This window comes from Zootermopsis nevadensis, unplaced genomic scaffold (assembly GCF_977971745.1).
Source record: "Zootermopsis nevadensis isolate Lab colony 2312 unplaced genomic scaffold, Znev_1.0 Znev_ptg000040l, whole genome shotgun sequence".
Classification (NCBI taxonomy): Eukaryota; Metazoa; Arthropoda; class Insecta; order Blattodea; family Termopsidae; genus Zootermopsis; species Zootermopsis nevadensis.
Window position 1 is genome coordinate 773,833 of NW_028259172.1, and position 20,947 is coordinate 794,779.

Here is a 20,947-nt window from a genome sequence, read left to right on the forward strand (position 1 = left end):
CGTAACATCATTTGTAAACGAGCGAACAAGATGATTGGTTGTTCTGTTGAACATCCTACATTGCTGTAATTGGGAAGCAAATAATTTCGACATCCATGGCATTATTTAAATGCTATGGGGCATATTTCAGGGTAAATGAAGAACCAAACCAATGGGTAAAAGTCGATCCAGTGGGGTAAGTGAGGGCGTGACGGCTGATAAGATTTTTCAAGGTCATTCTAATATTTCGAAACAGAACTCGCGTATCACAAAATAATGTTTCTCATAACAGATTACGAGCATAATTAAATAAAATATTGGGCTATTTTGTATCGTGTCACTAAAAACAGGTAAAAACTGCTTCTAGAACATGAAAACTAAAACGAGTTCTATAGTTATATAAATAAAAGGATACAAAAATTATTAAATCAAAACAATGTTAACTCAGAATCACATTATCAAACCAATTTTGTCACAGAGGTAAAACCTCATTTGTCCAAACCATAAACCAACATGAAGATGGCCGTCTTTTTGGCTGCTACGCCGTGTATTGTGGCAGACACTGGCCGACGTTTCAGATGCGACTGCCTTGAAACAGCTCCGAAATTTCGGTAAACCATCAGAACCTGAAATATCAACAAATAACAACAACAAGAAATTTTGTAGTTAGCTAAACTATATATGTCCTTCGCCCCGAGTTCTTCTTAAAATAATCTGTACTGAAATCATTAAATTACTCCATCGTTCAATATACTAAAACTAGACACCACGTTTCGGTAGCTGGATCTGCTCACATCTTCAGGTAAAAATACATATTTTCTTGGGTCGGGCAGAGGAGCCTAATTTCACTCCCTGGTCCAGGAATTGTAATGACATAATATTCGTTAATCGACCTTAGTAGACTTCTTAAAACGTAAGCGATTAAAAAATATATCAATTTCAGCTGCTAGTGTTCCATGACATGAGAAGAACCAAAATACTGTGAATCAATCCCAGAAAAAAAATTGTCTGTGGACATCTCTTTGAAGTGTCGATCGATATAGAAGTATTACATATCCCTGAAAGTTAAAGTTATGGTCGGTAAAATCCCGTCCTATTTGGAGTCTTTGAACAATTCCCCTTTCATCAGTGCAAGAAATTCCCTGTCTCATAGAAATCGAATGCTCAAAAATATCACGACAAAAGTTCACACCAGATCAAACCTAATATCATTGAAGTCTCCTTAACCTTATAATCAAAAATATAATTTAAGAATTCAGTCCGTACCGCGAAGAAAACACAACACTTGACCATTCCAAAGGCCAACTGGTTAACGATGTTCAAAGAAATAATTGCTGTTAACGGAGAGATTCATACAAAAACCCATAAATACAAGATCCAACTTTGCTGATTGTTAAAACAAATTACTTACCAGTCTTCAAGGTCAACATTCATGTCAAACATCACAACAAACACAATCTTGGCATCTAATTTTCCCAACAAACTTCTGTATTCCTTAAAAATAAAAAGTTAGTTTAATAAACAAACTTAAAAATATAAATTATACCAGGGCAAATTACATTTTTCATGTAATGCCATTACGCAAACCTTCATTACAATGTATGAAGATCCTAATTACGTAATTTAATCTTCACAAGAATTTGTCAATTTAACATATAAATAAATATTTTACTCTGGTAATATTTACTATATATTTCCCGATCAGAATCCCTCTTGAGTAGCTAAGAGTCGCTCAGCTGGTGAACAACCCCCCCGTCTTTTACATAAACCCGAACGTCCATTACCATGTTCCCAGGAAACCACCACTGGATACTACACTGAGCTAATTTAAATCTTCTGAAATTTTTAACGACATAATCATAGTAATACGTGGGTGAATCATAATTTGCATGAAAATGTAATAATGCCAAGTTATTTGTGAACTGCAGCCCCCATACTTACAACGTTCTCCTTAAAATTCAACTGCCAATAAAAAAAGAATAAGATCGAATACATTTCAGTCTATGTTCCCTTAACTTACAAAGATTACAGCACGTCCAGGATGAAATTTTAAAGAGACAGCTTTATTGTACACTAAATAACCAGCGCAGTCGATTAAACTTAGTTAAATATACAATCAATCAACGACAGTCGTTCCAAACAGGTAGCAATGATAGTACCTTTTTAAAAAAACAGGGTACGACAACTTGGAAATAAATCATTCATAAATAACCTTATCCATAATGCAGTTGATAAAGCGTCGCTAAAAAACGAAAATCAATAAACGAGTCAAGAATATTTAACTAAAATCACGCTCACAGCCACACGCCACTGGAGCGGCCGAACGCCACTGCACTATTAAGGTTCTAGGTTAGCTGGTAAAACAGCCTCCTTCGAAAATTTGATTTATGATATCTCTTATCAAGACGATGCCTTGTGATCAATATGTGAAGCAAAATTGTGGAAAACAGTTAGTAGGCGAGGATTAGTCTAATGAAACAGCTGCTACTACTATCGACTGTGAAAAAATGCTAATTACTAATTACACAACTCATCCTTAAAACTTCATGTCACGTTCATAAAAAGCAAATGCTAGATTCATTCACAAATAATTTACAATTTAAAGAATAAAACAAAGTCTAACTAACCAACAATTCTGCTTCCTTCAAAGGACTTGGGTTCAATTCTCGACAAAATCTGGCATCCTTTTCTCGTCATCAGAGCTTTCAGAACAGCCCTGAAACCGCATGGAGCCATACCCACCATACGTCTTCATATCGCGATATATACTGACAAAACAGCTTTTGTTTTTCATCTGTTGCATATGAAGTTGTCCGGGGAGACCGTATGTCACTTCGTCGAGATTATTTTCCAATTCAGAGGAGAAACAGCTTTAATATTCAGCCCCAAACCTATTTTTCACAAATTTCATACACGTGCTCCTGAAACCTATGAATACTCGAATGCACAAAACGTTATCCTTACAATTCTACATACATAATCAAATAACAATCACACATAACTTACAAGAATTCCAGATAAAGTTCTAGCTATCTTCAATGCTTTCTTGTAAACGTGACTATTTCTATGTTCCTGCAATCCACACTGAACAATATCTGTATGTTGGTACTCGTGTAAATCTAAGCCACATGAATGTATAAACTTGTAGAACCGATGCGAGATGTTCATCCTCGAAAGATAACATCTTTTTATCTATTAAACTTGTTACCAGTTTTTCCCAGCTACCAAATATGACACTACGTCTCATTCAGTTCTTTGATTGGTAACTTAAAATACAAATGAAAAGGGAAACTGACATGCTTTAATTATCCAAGTTCCTCCAATAGTAATACAAGAGCCGAGAGGGTTTACGATGATCCGAGCTGTGCAATAAACAATGATACTGTCGTCTATACAGGGATTTTAATGCTGTTATTATAATCATCACTTTCCAATTTACATTTATTAAAACATCAAATTAAATACAATCGCAGTGCCAACTGTAAATGATGATAGGCTGAGACATCAGGATGAGGTGTGTTGCTTTCCTATTTCCTTTAAGGAGTGTGACAACTTAATATATTTCACTAAAATAATTAACACTTAAAGTAATCATGATATGCTTCCATGATAAGAGAAATAATTCAATAAAAATAGCCAAGTGGCTGAGGTAGAGAAATGGTGCTTCGCAGCGGCAAAGATAAGCATGACAGAATGGCTTCAGGTGGCAATAAGAAAACTATACAGACTTTTAGACTTAAATCATTGAAGATTTTGTATCTACAAATGATCCAGTGATCAGGTATTTGGATAAGGAACAGACATCTAAAATCAAGTACACAACTGAAATAATAATAATAATATCAACTGCTTACATGGATATGAAATACATTTTAGTGCAAAACAAATTATGTCCCTTCAATTTATATTTCACAGAATTTATTACAAACTTTTCTTAACTTACTGCAAGCAGGCAACAATTTTTTTAATAGTGGCCAGGCTCATCACTGTGTAATATCAGTCGGACTACATTTTTCAGTCCCAAACTTTAGGGACAAACATAACCTTAGATACCCACAAATGCTCAGGTAGAATAGAAGAAATTTAATGAACAAATTAAAATTATTGTTCTCTGGCCAGAATACATCTGTAATTAATTAGTTTTATGGAAATATTATCTAAAATTATACTGCTTCAACTGATTTAATTACTGATTGCTGAATGAGTTATGAAAATAATTATCAATAGTAAAAAGAAAAATTGGAGAAAAAGCATGAAAGTCCATGTTTAAATAAGCAACTTCTATTTTTGTATTATTATCATTCTTATGTCCCACTACACACCATGTAGGCACTTGGTGTTAACCTCGACACTAGATAGGGGCAGGCGGCCCTCAGGAAAGGACAGGAGGAGGAAAAACCCTTTGTCCATGTTGGGGATCAAACCCCGGCTGTCAAGTCTATAATCACTCACTATACTGACTCAGCTACCCCAGATCCCCTTTCTATCAATGAAGATTATTAATTATAAACAAGTCTGTAGCGTATCGTCCCAGCGAATTATGTTGATTCTGTGTGTGAAAGTGATGGGTAGGAATAAACAATGTCACAGGTAAAGGAACTAAAAAAAAATTTAGGTACCATAATTTCTTCCTAGCGAGTCTCATTTCACATATGGTGGAAGAACAGACACTGAGGGGAGGGGGTACAGTTACTCAGGTATTTTTCACTCTATACATGTGGCAACATTTTCATGCTATCATGAAGAGTAACAAATTTCCTATGCTCATAACCTGTACGCCTGAAAGTTTCACACAATTAACCAAAGGGGACTGATGATGCCATTTGTGTAGGCATTGGAAAATGTGCCTGGAATTATAGGGTAGCATGCAGAATTTAAATCGAGTAACCAATGTGTAAATAAAAAAGTAAAACCACATTATATATACAGAACAGTTATATTTTTTCCTTAAAATCCATCTGCTAGGTGTGGAGCTGAATCCTACCTTCAATGTGTCTATTCCTCATATTCACGGCTATTCAGTTCAAACAGCAATTCAAATTCAGAGATTTAAGAATACACATGTAAAAGTGCCAGTGTAATTACAAACCTTCTTTTTCTTCATCTGACAGCTCACGTTTTAGGTAGTATAAAAGTAAGTCATGGATCCCATACACATAACTATCCAACAACTCATTCCACTTGGACACTGCAAGCGATTTCTTAATAAAATCACTCGTCATATCTTCTACTTCATATGTATTTCGTGACCAAAGAGTTCCCAGCACCTGCAATAATTAAATTTATAAAATGAACAAACATAATTAAATCCACGTTTACGGATCACTAATTTGTGTCTGTAAGTGTATACTGTATTCAAATCAACCAAAATTCAAATTGATTTAATTATTATAATGCAATTTAAATTGTAGTTAATAAATAAACTACAATACTGTAACAAGAGTTTAACTCTTAATGACAAGAAATGCAGTAGAACATAGTAAGAAAATCTTATGATCTGTCACACCTGATATACTTAAATATAAAACAGCTTTAAATCAAGTTCAAAATTCAGTCCTGCAAGCAAAGTCTGAAAATTACATGTTAATGACAATAAACAAAATGTATATAAATTAAAGAATAATGACTTAACCTCAATTTTGATATTCACATCCTCAACAAAGAGAGCAAAGTCCTGATAGTAGCATTTCATTTCATCTGGCAAGTTCTCTATACAAAGTCCAATTGCACCTGCTATGCCATTCTCTTGAGAAATACTAATTTTATTTAAATTTCTGGAACATGAAAATTTGAAATTGTTCCCATACGTGGGCACCTCTAGTGACAGGATACATATTCAAATGTCTGCACAAATACTACATATCCGTTCCTTCATTTCTGTAAATGCTGATGACAACTGTGAAATTGTAGACATTTCTTAGAATACCCCCCAAAAGAATATAACAGGGTAAGCCTGAGAGACTTCAGAGACCAAGGACTAGTCCTGCTTGCCTAACCCACCCTTCTGGAGTAACAAAGGAACTGACCCAATGGCACATGGCAGAAGGGGTAGAGATCTGACTTGTTGAAACCTTTCAAATTTCATTCTGTATCATCTTCAAACAACTACCAGAAATAACACATCATATTTTCTTGTGGAGTAACGTTCTGTAACTTCGATATAATTGTCGATGGTGAAACAAATGAAATATATCGTAACAAACGTATACTTTCACTGGTATTTGTTATAATCTGCAAAGAAGTTTTAGACGAGAGTGGCTGGCATAAATGTACGTAAGGTAAGTAATTTGTGTTTAAATGCCCTCCTCAATTGGCCTGATTCTTTTAACCTTCCTTGTTTTAGTTCATATGTGCTACAATTAATTGCTTTAAGTAAGGTCATTATAGGTTATAATTTAATTTGAATTCCTATTGCAATTTCTTGTTCATCTGATAAAGATAATTTGGCAAAGTTTGTTTCTTACTGATCGATACGTTTCTTCGGTGCATGTGGATGCCCTCTCCAATTGAACTCTGATTAATCAGAGCCAATTTATAGCAGTTATGTTGGTGCAACTTGGAATCAGAAGACTCAAAATACAAATTGCAGTATGTAACAGTGCTTTAAAAATTTTCACGTTTTTATCTGTGACGATACAAAGGGGAATTCAACCCAACATTCCTGCCCTCAGATTACATTTCAAAGTATCTGTGATAATTATGAAACATGTTCAAATTTTTAAAAACTGGGCTGGCATTTTTAAAGCTTTGCTTGTGTCCGTAGAAACGTCTTTTTACGAAATGCTGCTTTATGATGAAGCAAAGGAAATACTCTTAAATCTCCCTTGAGTAAAAATTATGTCTGATAATTACATCTGTAACTATAAATAAAAAATCATTATACTATATCTGGGTTCAAAATAATCTGTTAAAAAAATATACTGGAAACATATTTGTGCTGAGTCAACTTCATAGCATTTTGAAAGTCAGCTGTATATTACAAATTACATTAAAACATAGTGAAACTATTAGAATATGTGTGGTAAACTTTTTTAAGTATGCACCTTAAATTCTAAATAAATCAAATGGGGGTGTACATACTCGTATTAATATTGTTTATACTTTTTCAGGTATATTTTAAATTTATCTTAATATTTAATACAATTGCATCAGAAGATGAGATAGTAATTGAGTCTTCTGTTGTTTCAACACGTCGTGGTACTAACTTCATCTAGCATTAAGCAGCTCAAATTATTGCTATGAATGAAATAAAGTGAGATGGGGCGCAAACCACATCTCACTATAAAAATTAGCGAGTCACAAAACGTTAAAAAGAACTCAATGAGGATATGGAACAGCACTAATGTGTCTGTTCTCATCCGCAGTTTTCATCACAAGAAAGGATTCTATGTTCTCGCAATACGTACATGAGTTTGCTACCTTCACCATCAGTGTAATAAGTATGATAATGAAGGCAGCATGCTCCTCTGAAACACTGGTCAATATCTACCAGACTACACATTCGCAACATCTCCGAAGACGGTCAGCCATCTTCTTGCTCTGAATTATTATGGTACTTGAATTAATGTCCCCCCTCGCTTCTCTATGAATTTCAACAAACACACTGAGTGTCCTGGATAATTATGTCCATAATAATATAGATCTGCTCGTGCTCTGTATCACAATTTTCTGTTTTCATACCGTGCAACGCTTAAGTTGTCCTTCAATCCCTTCTGGATCATCAGAAGCAAGTTCTAACAGGCAAGTTGCCTCCTCCACGACTCTCAGTTCTTTCAAAGCCCTTGCAAGCCGGGGCTCTAAGTTCGATGGGGATCGGAATCTCTGGAACTCGAGCTGGACTTCCGCAAAACATAATAATGCATGCCATTATAACAACCTATCAGGGTTCTCAAATTTGTAAACATGGTTATCCTCTCCTTGTGCAGAGAAGTGGCAAAATCTCTTAGGAGCTCTGGTGAAGGGTGAGCTAAAACAGGTATCTCGAACCTGACCATCAAGAAGAATAATCAGGCTGGCTTGCATTATAAGAGGGGCAGAAAGAGGAAAGGTTTCCTCAAGAAGGTTGACTGAAAAACTCTGTTGCTGACTCAGCCTGGGACCAATGATGGGGGCTCTGCTGTTCAAGTCAGTAAATTGCAGAGGGAAGCCGGAGATATCCAGCTGTCAGCAGCCATGGATCCACTGGCTATGCTCAGGTATGGTGGTCATCAGGACATGGGCATCACTGTGGAAGTTCACGGTCGACGGTGTAGAGTGCGGAGATAGAAACTGATGTGTTTCCTGAAGAGAAAGGCTATCCCTCTCTTCCATGACACCTATACCTATCTTGAGCAGCAGCAGCTAAGGAATGGCTCTGAGGCGTAATTTCACGGATAAGTCACTGGGAGAGAGTCAGACTGAGAGTTGTGAAGACTGGATCAATTCCAGAACTCAGAAAAATTTGTGGCATGGATCCCTGGGAAACCAGTGCAGATGGCTACCATGTTTATGAGATTACGACAGCAGAATTCAAGTCTGAGGATAGGCACAGACAAGTTCCCCAAAAAGGGGTCCACTCACCTAGCTTTGAGAGTGTACGATGATGGTATTTATGCTGTTCAGAGGCATGGACAAAGGGGGTCGGTGGCTCCTTCTTAGTTATCTGAGAATGGGGCTCTCCTTCCTACAGATTAACTAGCATCACAGCAAACTGGGCACTCATAAACTCAGTGAAGAATTGACTGCAGAGCATACAAGTATATCTGACACAGCAGCCATGATATTGACTGTACTTCTATAGGAAGATCCATTTATATACCTGACTCAACACCAATGGCAAGAGTGTTCTGCATACTTGCTCTGTGACTCAATCAAACTGCTGCTGTCTATGTTGGCAGACATAATTAACTACTGCAGGGAAAGGCAAATGGCCTTATTCTAGGATGTAATGGTAAATCACAACAAGTAACATAGAGAAGTTTGGTCACCAATCCTAGAGCACTACTGGAATACCCAGAATCCAAAAATTTACAAATATTAAATCAAGGAGAAAGGTTCACCTTCCTCAGCAATAGAATGCAGGAAATAATAGATTTTAATCCATGTGAGATAAATGGATGGTGTCTCAGAACCATCTTTATCATGTCATAAGCATATCATCTTTAATCTCAAGAGAGAGCACAACTACAGAAATTCACAGACCACCTGATGGGCCTCCTATTGGGAGGAACCACAGTCGGTTTCTTGGTCACTCTGGTATTCTGGAGGGTACTGCAATAGCTGTGGAGTTTCTTCAGGAAGCCATTCTCTCTTCATATGAAAATAACCATCCCTTATCAGACCACAAAAAGGCAAGGCAAAGGTTTCCTGTTGCAGAGGTCTATTTGGCACTAAAAACAAAAGATCTCCTGTCGTGATATCAATGACACTCCACAAAATGCTCACTAAGCAACGCAGAGACACATATGGGCCTTCTTTGCTTCCTTCCAGTGAAATGCTGGAGACTGATTTCCCTGTCTCTGAAGTGTTAAATGAGGAAAAGACTGCATGGTAATAACATTCCACATGCACAATAAAAGTAAAGCCATCCCATTATACGCCATGTAGGTTGTTTGTGGGAAGTGGAGGTATAGCTCCTAATTCTTGACCTCAGCACTAGATGAGGGTGAGTGGTCAGTATCACGACCCAGTCACATCACACTCCGAGGAAGGGACCCCAGTACCCATTGGATACGAGTCTGGGTGCAGAGGCTAGAGGACAAAATTTCAGTTGTCCAGCCCTTAACTAGTAACAGCTCATTCCATATGAACAATGACAAAGAAAAAGCTATTTAAGGCAATGCCAATTTTGATCTTCTGGGTTGTGATCCCATACAGCAAGTTTTTACCAACATTTTGGAAATGTTCATATAGTCTCCATAATCAGGGTTGATACAAAACTAGTTGTTTGACTCTGCATAGTGTTGCCTAACTGTAGAAGTTAACAATATCAACTTTCAGGTTATATTTAAGACAAGATGCAGCATACCAATTTACTATTAATCTGAATCAAAGCACTGCTCTGAGATATATTAAGTAATTTCTTAGTAGGATTTGAGGTTCTAATGGCAGTGTGAACGAAGATAGTTATCTTCTGGGTTGTAGCACTGTGTAGTCAGGTAGACATTTACCAACGTTTCAGAGGTCATACTCCATTCACGGTCCAGCTCCTATAAACAGCACCACTCACCCAACTGGCACATTCATCGCCCTGATGACGGAGGCAGTATGACCTCTGAAACGTTGGTAAACATAGACCAGACTACACAGTGCAAGAACCCAGAAGACAGCAATCTTCATACTCTGATGACGGAGGCAGTATGACCTCTGAAACGTTGGTTAACATCGACCAGACTACACAGCGCAAGAACCCAGAAGACAGAAATCTTCATACTCTGATGACGGAGGCAGTATGACCTCCGAAACGTTGGTAAACATCTACCAGACTACACGGCGCAACAACCCAGAAGACAGAAATCTTCATACTCATCGCCCTGATGACGGAGGCAGTATGACCTCTGAAACGTTGGTAAACATCGACCAGACTACACAGCGCAAGAACCCAGAAGACAGCAATCTTCATACTCTGATGACGGAGGCAGTATGACCTCTGAAACGTTGGTTAACATCGACCAGACTACACAGCGCAAGAACCCAGAAGACAGAAATCTTCATACTCTGATGACGGAGGCAGTATGACCTCTGAAACGTTGTTTAACATCGACCAGACTACACGGCGCAACAACCCAGAAGACAGAAATCTTCATACTCTGATGATGGACGCAGTATGACCTCTGAAACGTTGGTTAACATCTACCAGACTACACAGCGCAACAACCCAGAAGACAGAAATCTTCACACTCTGATGATGGAGGCAGTATGACCTCTGAAACGTTGGTTAACATCGACCAGACTACACAGCGCAACAACCCAGAAGACAGAAATCTTCACACTCTGATGATGGAGGCAGTATGACCTCTGAAACGTTGGTTAACATCGACCAGACTACACAGCACAACAACCCAGAAGACAGAAATCTTCATACTCTGATGATGGAGGCAGTATGACCTCTGAAACGTTGGTAAACATCTACCAGACTACACAGCGCAACAACCCAGAAGACAGCAATCTTCAGGGGTCAAGAAGTTTATTCCCTGGTCCCAAACCAGCTATTCAGTCTCGCCAAGTGTTGGAAGGCTCATGGTTATAGAGTGGCTGCAAATGAGGCAGCCAAAGCTCCTCATTGAAATGCCTCTGGACAAACTATCTATGGACCTACTGGACGTGGAGAGAAATAATGCAGGTTCATAATGGTTGTTAACTGGTCATTAAACATTGACGTGTCACCTATATGTATATTGGTGCATGCTCAAAGAACTGCCACATGCAAAAGATGTGAACTGGAGGAATCCTCCTAAAATATACTCCATCAATGACCAGCACTGGCTCGACAAAGATTACTGATATTCAGTTCTACACTTCTAGATCCAGCATACATTAGGAGGGTCTCAGTCAATCGGTGTGGTCATGGTTCTTTGAAGCACCCTAACATGATCAAGAGAACGCAATGTGTCCAGTAATGATCCAAGTGCGTGGGGCAACCTAGATCAATATCAGCTTACCTGCAGGAGCATTTATTCCTGCAGTCTGGCAGCTGCTCTTTCATTTCCTTCAGTGTGCTTTCCTGGGTTTCAAATTCTTCGATAAGTCTCTGCACATATCACAGGAAATCAATATATAACTCTTATAACATATTTACACAAATACATTTCATATATATTGGTACAAATGATGGACTGAACAGTTTATACCTCTCCTTATGCAAAACTCATAAAGAAGTGTATATTTAGGAAACTAAAACTGTCTACACTGTGAAGTCTGAAGGTTTCTCATAATGGTGCATTATAATACGTAAAATTATTTTTTTTGGACTTTGTCCCTCGCCTAAATTATAAAATAATAAAATTACATTTCAGAAACTGGATTCTGCTTCCATCTTCAGGCAGAAGGGGCGAAAAGCGCAGAAGCTCTATCTGCAGGGTCCCATGGTTGACCTAGCCTAATAGATAGGGTTTCTGTCCTGAAGAAAGAAACAAAATTGAGCTTCTGAAACACTGTGATTTTATAATTTAGACAATGGCCAAATTTTCAACAACAACAACAACAAAAAATCCACACTGGAGTTAAGGTTCTCATGACAGTAATATGAATATGGCTGTCTTCTGGATTGTACCGAGAGGTCCTTCCTGCCTCCATCATCTGAGTATGCCATGAATATGAAAGGCAAGACAAAGAAGGAAACAATCTCCAGACAACATTCAAACATATACTGATGTTAACCAAGTGCAAACCAAAATCAGATATCCAAGAATGGTCCAAGCTAAAACAAGAATTATATAAAAAGGAAAGTAAAGATGTCCCACTAAACGTCATGTTGGTGCTTGCGGGGGAGAGGAGGTATAGCTCCTACTCATTCTTAACCTCAACACTATGTGGGGGTGAGTGGTTAGTGTCATGCCCCAGCCACACTCCACCCCACTGTAAAGGAAGCCAGGTGAGCCCCAGAGCTGGTATAGATGCAGAGGCTAGAGGAAACATCCTCTGTCCCCATCGAGGATCAAACTGCGGTCGTCTAGTCCAGTGGCATTCAACCTTTTTTGTTCGCGTACCCCCCAGATATAATTCCTCTTCAACTTTGTACCCCCAAAGTTGTTGGTGTATAATACAAGTTATACATAGTATATAATCTACATCTAAAATAAATTAAATGAATTACATTACTGATTATTCAGTGTTTATCATAAAATAATATTTTTTTTTTAAATTTCACGTACCCCCTAAGATGTCTTCGTGTACCCCCAGATATAATTTCTCTTCAACTTTGTACCCCCAAAGTTGTTGGTGTATAATTCAAGTTATACATAGTATATAATCTACATCTAAAATAAATTAAATAAATTACATTACTGATTATTCAGTGTTTATCTTAAAATAATTTTTTTTAAATTTCACGTACCCCCTAAGATGTCTTCGTGTACCCCCAGATATAATTTCTCTTCAACTTTGTACCCCCAAAGTTGTTGGTGTATAATTCAAGTTATACATAGTATATAATCTACATCTAAAATAAATTAAATAAATTACATTACTGATTATTCAGTGTTTATCATAAAATAATACATATATTTTTTTAAATTTCACGTACCCCCTAAGATGTCTTGGTGTACCCCAGGTTGAATACCACTGGTCTGGTCCATAGCCAATCACTATACTGACTGTATCTATAAATCTATGGATGCGAGTGGAAATGTATATGGAATCTGAAAGACTAAATATAATTAATTCATCAACACAAATTACAGGACAGAATTTAGCAATTAGTAAAACTCTTACTGGTGATAAGTGTAAAAGTTTCAACCTGTAGTTTAATATCACCTTAGCTGTACACGCAGCCACGTTCACAATCTTGCAGTTTAACGGCTTTCAGTAGAGGGACAAAAATGTTCGGTACTGGTGAACAGTTGTAATTACAACTACTACTTTTGCTGCAATGTCACTGACAATTAAAAAAACTGGCACAAGAACAAATATAAATAAAAGCTTTCTTACTAAGACTAGTGAATAAATTGATACATATCAGAGACATGAATACTGAGACCATTCCTTCCGATCATGTCGACAATGTATAGAGTGTGGCAACACACACCTGATCATCATCCGGCAAATCGTCGGCGGTGAGGTCATTTTTAGTAGTGCGTCTACGTGAGTTACCCATTCCCGGAACTCTGAGATATGGCTTTCCGACTCCTGAGCCTCCTGGACAGAGTCCTCAGGCAATACGGTACGATCCCTAGCCCACAAAGCAAGATGCAATCAAGCCATGGCCAGTGCATGCCTTTCAAATTCCAATGCAATGCCAAATGTAGCACGACTTTCAATAAAAGATAATCATCACAAGGCACAGTAAGTGTGATCCCAAAATCCTAACAAGCTGTCATTTTATACTAAAACACATAAGCTCCATTAGAACCTCATGCTATTATCATTAAAGAAAAAAGTAACCATATTTATTCCTCTGTTAATTTAATAATGCTTTGTCATTTCCGAGGAACACTTATCATAAACTGGCAGGAACATTGTAAATTATAAATTGTAAAGAATACAGCAATACCCAGAGGAACTGAGGAAAATAATGAAAACTGAAAAGTTAGGGTATCAGATTTGAATCCTGAGACTATGGTGAACTGGAAAGAGAGTAAAACAAAGCAACTGTGGCATATTTCGTTGGAATGATGAGAAAACCTCAGTCTTGACACCTGTAACCAATTTCAGGATGTCAGCCACGTATAGTGGTATAAATTTTTCCTATTAATTATAGTTAATACATTCATTCCTCAATTTTTAAAGGCAGATATTCCCTTTTTTATTGCTACATATGTAAAAATTAATTTCATACTCATTTAGAGAAAAATTATTATCGATATGGTAACGTGATACATTCACATACTAAATAAAACCTACAAGTAAATATGTAGTACACACACATTTAATAAAATGAACACTGCTAATTTGATACTAATTAAAACAAATTATATAAACAACAAAATTGTTATTCTTTAACCCACTGCTCCTCAGACTGTACAAGAAGAAAAACACAGTGAAATGTCACCTGTAATTTTAAACTGGGTTTAAGGCCCCACAAACTACTGTTTAAAATGTTTAAAAATAAATTTAAATGGTGGCATTTGACATCAATATATGACGATTCACTTGTGGTTACAAGTCGATTGCTGAGGTACCAACTGAGAAGCTACAGAATTAAATATGCTATCTTGTTATTTCTGTTTCATAGAGATCCTTGTAACAGCAAAGAGCATTCTCAGATTTTTTTGTTCAATATTTGGACCAAATACGTATGCTGCAGGACCCTTGTAAGGGGGGGGAGACATTTAGACAGGGGTAGGGGTGATTTGACTGAAGAGTATCAATGGGATTAGCAGAGCAAGGTATTGTATCACCTGCCTGGAAAGAGTAGTAAACTATAGCACATCCCACAGTACTGCAGTATGATACAGCTTGCTTTTATGATATATAAAGAGTTCAATTTCTTCCCAATAAAAAATGACAATCTCATAAACTCGTGGGTATTTTAAGTAGAGCTGAAGTCTGAACTTCATTCCCTCAAATATATACACAGTCATAATGATATAAACAGGGGCATTTTAAACTGCCTTTAGACTGTTTAGTCCGATTTTGACATTCTGCAGGAAAACAAAATTCCTTTTAATTATTCCAAATTGTTTGAAAATTTCAAGTGAATGTTACGAGGGTCGCTCATTAAGTAATGCCCCACATTTTTTTCCTCAGAACATATTTATTCAAGATGGCTCAAATTTAGTGACAATATAAATCAATGTTTCCTTTACACATACTATTTTTCCACATAGTCCCCATCAACTTGTACGGTTTTACGCCAGCGTGGAACAAGTGCATGCATGCCTTGCCGGTACCAGCTCTTGTCCTGTGCACGTAGCCATGTCCTCACTGCTTGAATCACGCTCTCGTCATCTTCAAATCTTGTTCCGCGGATAGCATCTTTAAGTGGCCCAAAGAGATGGAAGTCGGAGGGTGCCAGATCTGGACTGTAGGGTGGATGGGGTAGCACCGTCCAACCCAATTTGGTGATTTCTTCCCGGGTTGTCAGACTTGTGTGAGGGCGTGCATTGTCGTGCAGGAGCAAAATTTCTGCTGGATGCTTGTGAGGCCGAACTCGTCGAAAACGCTTCTTGAGGGTTTTCAGGGTCCTGATGTACGCGTCTGAATTGATGGTCGCACCTCTTGGCATCACATCCACAAGAATGACCCCATCACTGTCCCAAAAGACAGTCATCATGACTTTTCCGGCGGAGGGAGTTGTCTTGAATTTCTTCTTTCTCGGTGATTGAGGATGATGCCACTCCATTGACTGCCTTTTTGTCTCTGGCTCAAAGTGGTGTATCCAGGTTTCGTCACCTGTAATGATCCGGGACAGAAAGACCTCTCCCTCAGCATCAAAACGCTCCAACAATTCAGAAGAAATCGTTTTCCTTTGAATCCTGTGGTCTGCTGTGAGACTTCGTGGAACCCATCTTGCGCACACCTTCGAATATGCGAGAGCCTGGATAATTGCAATCACACTTCCATTGCTGACTGAAAGCTGTTGGGCCAATTGTCGAGTTGTGATGCGCCGATCCTCACGAATAATGGCATCCGCGCGGTTCAACATGTCTGGAGTGGTGGCTGTGGCAGGACGCCCAGAGCGCGGCAGATCACGGAGCTTCACGGTTTCTTCACTTCCTGAAGCTTTAACTCTCTTAGCCCAGCGACCAACGGTGCTCCTATCGACTGCACAGCTTCCATACACAGCACACAAACGTTTATGAATGTTCACCACCGTTTCTTTTTCAGCAACAAGGAATTCAATTACAGCTCGTTGCTTGTAACGAGAGTCGTTCACAGACGCCATTTTAACAGTTCACTACAGCTCCGCTATCGGTTGGAATCATTTGAAACTCCGTACACGAACGCGGGAAACATCAAATCTCAAGCATGTAAAAGTACACTTTTCTATCTTCATTATTGGCTGAGAAAAAAAATGTGGGGCATTACTTAATGAGCGACCCTCGTAGTTAGAGAATCCTTTCCTTAAAGTGGATGATTAGGTTAAAAATTAATCTTCGACGTACTGTCAAGCCTTAGAAGCATTTTGGACATACACAGTGCTATTTGTCTGAATATACAGACATTATAACAATATCATGACACAACAGGACCATATAGTCCTATTCAACCAACCACACACACACAAATTAATGGGACACTCAACCCTTACAGCTTAGGAACATTTGTTCACACAGATCAACGCTTATATCTTCCAGTAACCGAGACCTTCAACAAAATGATGGACACCAAGAGAATTCAATGGACGTCATGGTATTGGCCAAATTTTATTTTAGATTTTAATTGCATTATTCTTATTACCAGCTGCCATACTGCCACATCAAGCTGGTTCAATTTCACTGTCAAATGAGATTACTTCATCAGAGACACTCTTCAAAATTAGCCGTTCTCTATTTCGTTCCTCAAGTTTCAACTAACCGTAACTTCAATACATGTCAGTTTCTGTAAACACACGATGTAGGTCAGTTACAGTATTCAAACTTCCAAAACAACAAAAATCACGCAACTACAAACAATGAATGAAGTATTATTTGTTGTTGCAACATTGCGTGTTTCATCTAGCTTACATTCAGATGTCACTGACAAGACATCATCCCCATGTGATCTTTTGGTAAAAATAACTTTCATAGGGTTGATAATCTTAATTTCAATTGCGGAGTTGTGTGTGCGTTTGCTTACAGTTCAAAAAAAAAATATATTCTGATTCATATGAAATTTGAAGTGCTTCTTCCTGGAAACCAAGAAGATATTTTAGAAAAGTCAAAAACTCAGTCCTGAATTTGAGTGCTGGTGAAGGTGATTCCTGTTGCTTGGAAACTAGACATGAAAGGAGAGTGCCATGACCGAAATTGCTTTTTTCAATGTGCAGACCACAGTAAAAATGGCTGCAACTCCAAAAACAGAGATACGGGTGAGAAATGGCCACTGAATTTTACTTACAAAACATCTTGTTCATGCTCATAAGGTTCTTTTACATGCCATAAAACTACGACATGAGTCCGCCGGCTTTATTTCCCCTCTGAAGGAAGTTTTATCATCCTTAAAAGTCCACCGACCTCGGCTGGGTTTGAACCCGTGAACCTTGGGTCCAGTGGCGAAAACGCTAACCACAAGTCCACTGAGGGCAACTTAAAAGTACAATAGTCAAAACAAACAGGTAAGCAGATTAATACGGAGCAATCACATTATTACACATTATCAGACTTTCATCTCACTGAATTCCCTATTTCTACCTGCTGACTCAGACGACTCCACCTTGATGTAATAGCCTCCACATCTGATTTCACTGTCTGTGACATGATGCCATCATCCACAAAATGACGTCCAATATCCTGGATCTTGGCCAGGCGAGCTTCTGGATGATTTCGAATGTAGTTTTCAACGTCCTTCAAAAGAATTGCTAAATCATTTACTTTCACAAAACATAAATGTAGCTATGGTGACTTCGAAAGCGATCCAGGAATGACACTTTTTAGGATATAAGCCAAAAGACCGATCATTTGCAGGAATTCCATAATCTTCAAACACAACTCCATATAAATTGTTTGTTCTTTAATGTGTTTACTCATCAAGGAGATGTGCAGAAGACTGAAATAAGAATGATAACCTTGCAAGCTACCCTGAAAGACCATTTCCTCAGAACTCACTCTGATCCATAAATTTCAACAAGAGATGTGAAAATGAATTTAAGCCAGTTCAGAACGTAACTGCTACATAGCCTGCAAATATGGACTCTTCTCAAAGGTTTCAAACTCAGTTATTCTGACCGAGGTTTTTTGTGGGTCTCCTTAGTATTTTCACATAAATGCAAGAAAACTGCCCTAAAGTAGACTCTCCCCTCAAAACTACCCTACTCCTATTCATTCAGTTACGAGGGAAAAAATGTGTTAATGCCTGCACTCATCAACTTCACAGTAAATAGTCTACATGCATTATCCTCAGAAGGTAAATTTAAAATTCACTGAATATGTAACATTTGAGGTTTCCACAGTGACAAATCCAAAGAAGGCCGTCTTCTGGGTGGTTGTGCCATGTAGTCTGGTAAAAGTTTACCAACATTTCAGAGGTTCTTGCTGCCTCCATCATCAGGACAATGATGCATTACAGAAGGAAATGTCACGTAAAAAGTTATACTTACATCAAGTTCATCTGAAAATTCTTCAACATCTGCAGCAGACTTCGGTGATTTCCCTAATCGCTTCTCTAGTTTGTCCAACCAATCCATTTCTTGGGCAACCAAAGCTGATTAAGGAAAATTCTCATATATAATACATTAATATTTTATTCAATTACAGAAATTTCAAAAAACAAAAACAGATGATAGCTGAAAATAAACTATAAACTCTTGCCTGACTTACAACATAACATAAAGTCACCTGGTAATTAAACAATTTCTTACTATTAAATAACACATGTAACATTTATGCACACTGAGTGGAAACATAGTGAGTATGCATATACTGAAAAATGTGAAATGATTCAGCATCTGTGCATCAGTCACCAAGATCCAGTTATCATCTGACTTACTCATCACCCAGATGATGGAGGCTGCAAGCATCTCAGCAATATTATGGTAAAATTAGGATGAGCGAAAAAACATACCTAGACTTTTCAGTAAGTTTGTTGAAGGAATCTGAGCAGTTGTAAGAAAACAGTGACTGATGAAGAAATGTGTGTCTTCCAAAACAATTCATTGAAGATGTCAATGGAAGCCCAGTGACACCAGAAACAAAAAGATCACAACATCAAAATGAAACAATAAAAGCTATGCTGATACATTTTTCTAATTTCAACAGAAACATCCATTATAAAACTGTTAATATAAAAGTACACATATATAAACAGTTCTGTCAGTACAAAGTTCCTCTGTTACGGATGATGGCACAGTACAATCTGTTAAATCATTCTCCATAATTTCAAAATCACAGGATTTATCATTTAGAGGTTATGAATCTCGATGTAAGGTCATGTGTCATACTTGCAATTTACATTTCTTAAAAACTTGCAGAACATAAATCAAGTTCTGTATGAAATAAGCAATATCGCTATAGACATCTGCAACATTTAAGAAATATCTTTGACAGAAGAAACAATTAGCAGACCTCAAATAGGTAAGTTGTTTCAAAATTTCAAAAAAATAAAATGACTTTCATCGAAGATACTGAAATTTTACAGTCCAACAGTAAAGCAGATAAAAAGTTATACAAATTAGGGGACTTGTTTACAAACAAATCAGACATCTCACCAAATGTAAGTTAATAAGGATGGATTCTCATTCTGATACAAAATCTTAAGAACCGACATACTGCTGCAAAATTTGTCTCATCTGCTGACTTACAAGCAGAAGTAGAGTCAAGTCAATATGTCGAAACTCCTGGAAAACTTCAGAAAGAACCTTATTTCCTTTCCAGTGATAAAACAATGGTTCATGGGTAACCCCAAAACAAATCTTCAAAATTAACAGGTCTAGTATGATGAATCATAAAAGAGGCCAGACGAGTTCACTCAAATGCAAGGAGCATGTAGAATGTCCTCCTCTTTTGATGTAAACAGAAATCTGTATTGGGAGTTTATTTCATATATAAGTTTTTCTAAATAAAATGTTGTGATTGCTTTCCTCACTCTGTTGTTTGTGCAGAAATTTCTGACAATCATTCCGGCTGTTGTGCATTTCTTAACATATTCCTCCGCATTTAGTATTGCGCGACTTTTCGTTCTTCCAAAAACTCAATTTAGAATTCAAAGCGAAAAGGTTTCGATGACATCAATGAAATAAAGGGGACAATCAAAGACTAGGTTTTCAAAATTCCACAGCAACTTATGAAATTACAGAAGCTCGGTATTTGCTGTAACAGGTTTGAAAGGGTACTTCCAAACAGAACAGCATCAAATAAGTACTGAGATAAAATTTCAGTATGGAAATTTAACTTGTCACATCTCGTGACACTGGCTATTAATGAAACAATAGGAATGTGATTCCTCACAGAAACTGCAGGATACAGAATGCCGGATCTTAAATGTAACAAAGATAATAAATAATAAATATGAGGACAACATGAAAATAAATGGTTACAACATTTAGGAAGAATGCACAAGAACAGAATTCCAAAGCCACTTTATCAACATAAACCGAAGAGTAGAACTGTCCAGGAATGCCTGAAAAAAATACAGAATAACTTTAATCCCTGTATATGGGGCAGGCCAAAACTTAATCCATAATGTTGATGTTGAT

General features: G+C 37.6%; 1 protein-coding gene across 17 annotated transcripts in view; it reads right to left on the bottom strand.

Moving 5' to 3' along the window:
- The window catches only part of LOC110834927 (dystrophin, isoforms A/C/F/G/H-like), a 330,291-nt gene that overhangs the window by 175,658 nt on the left and 133,686 nt on the right, over positions 1–20,947 (bottom strand). For 6 of the 17 annotated variants that reach the window (XM_087360230.1, XM_087360229.1, XM_087360228.1 and 3 more), the window contains 2 exons: positions 17,949–18,101; positions 14,063–14,312 (listed from right to left, as the gene is read on the bottom strand). In XM_087360230.1, coding sequence (XP_087216356.1) covers positions 14,094–14,312; positions 17,949–18,101 — 372 coding nt within the window. In that variant the 3' untranslated portion in view covers positions 14,063–14,093. Of the gene's footprint in view, positions 1–3,362; positions 5,247–6,562; positions 7,821–11,618; positions 11,708–13,201; positions 13,325–14,062; positions 14,313–17,948; positions 18,102–18,853; positions 18,958–20,947 lie in introns of those variants that run through there. The other 11 variants (XM_087360238.1, XM_087360237.1, XM_087360236.1 and 8 more) reach the window with 9 other exon arrangements.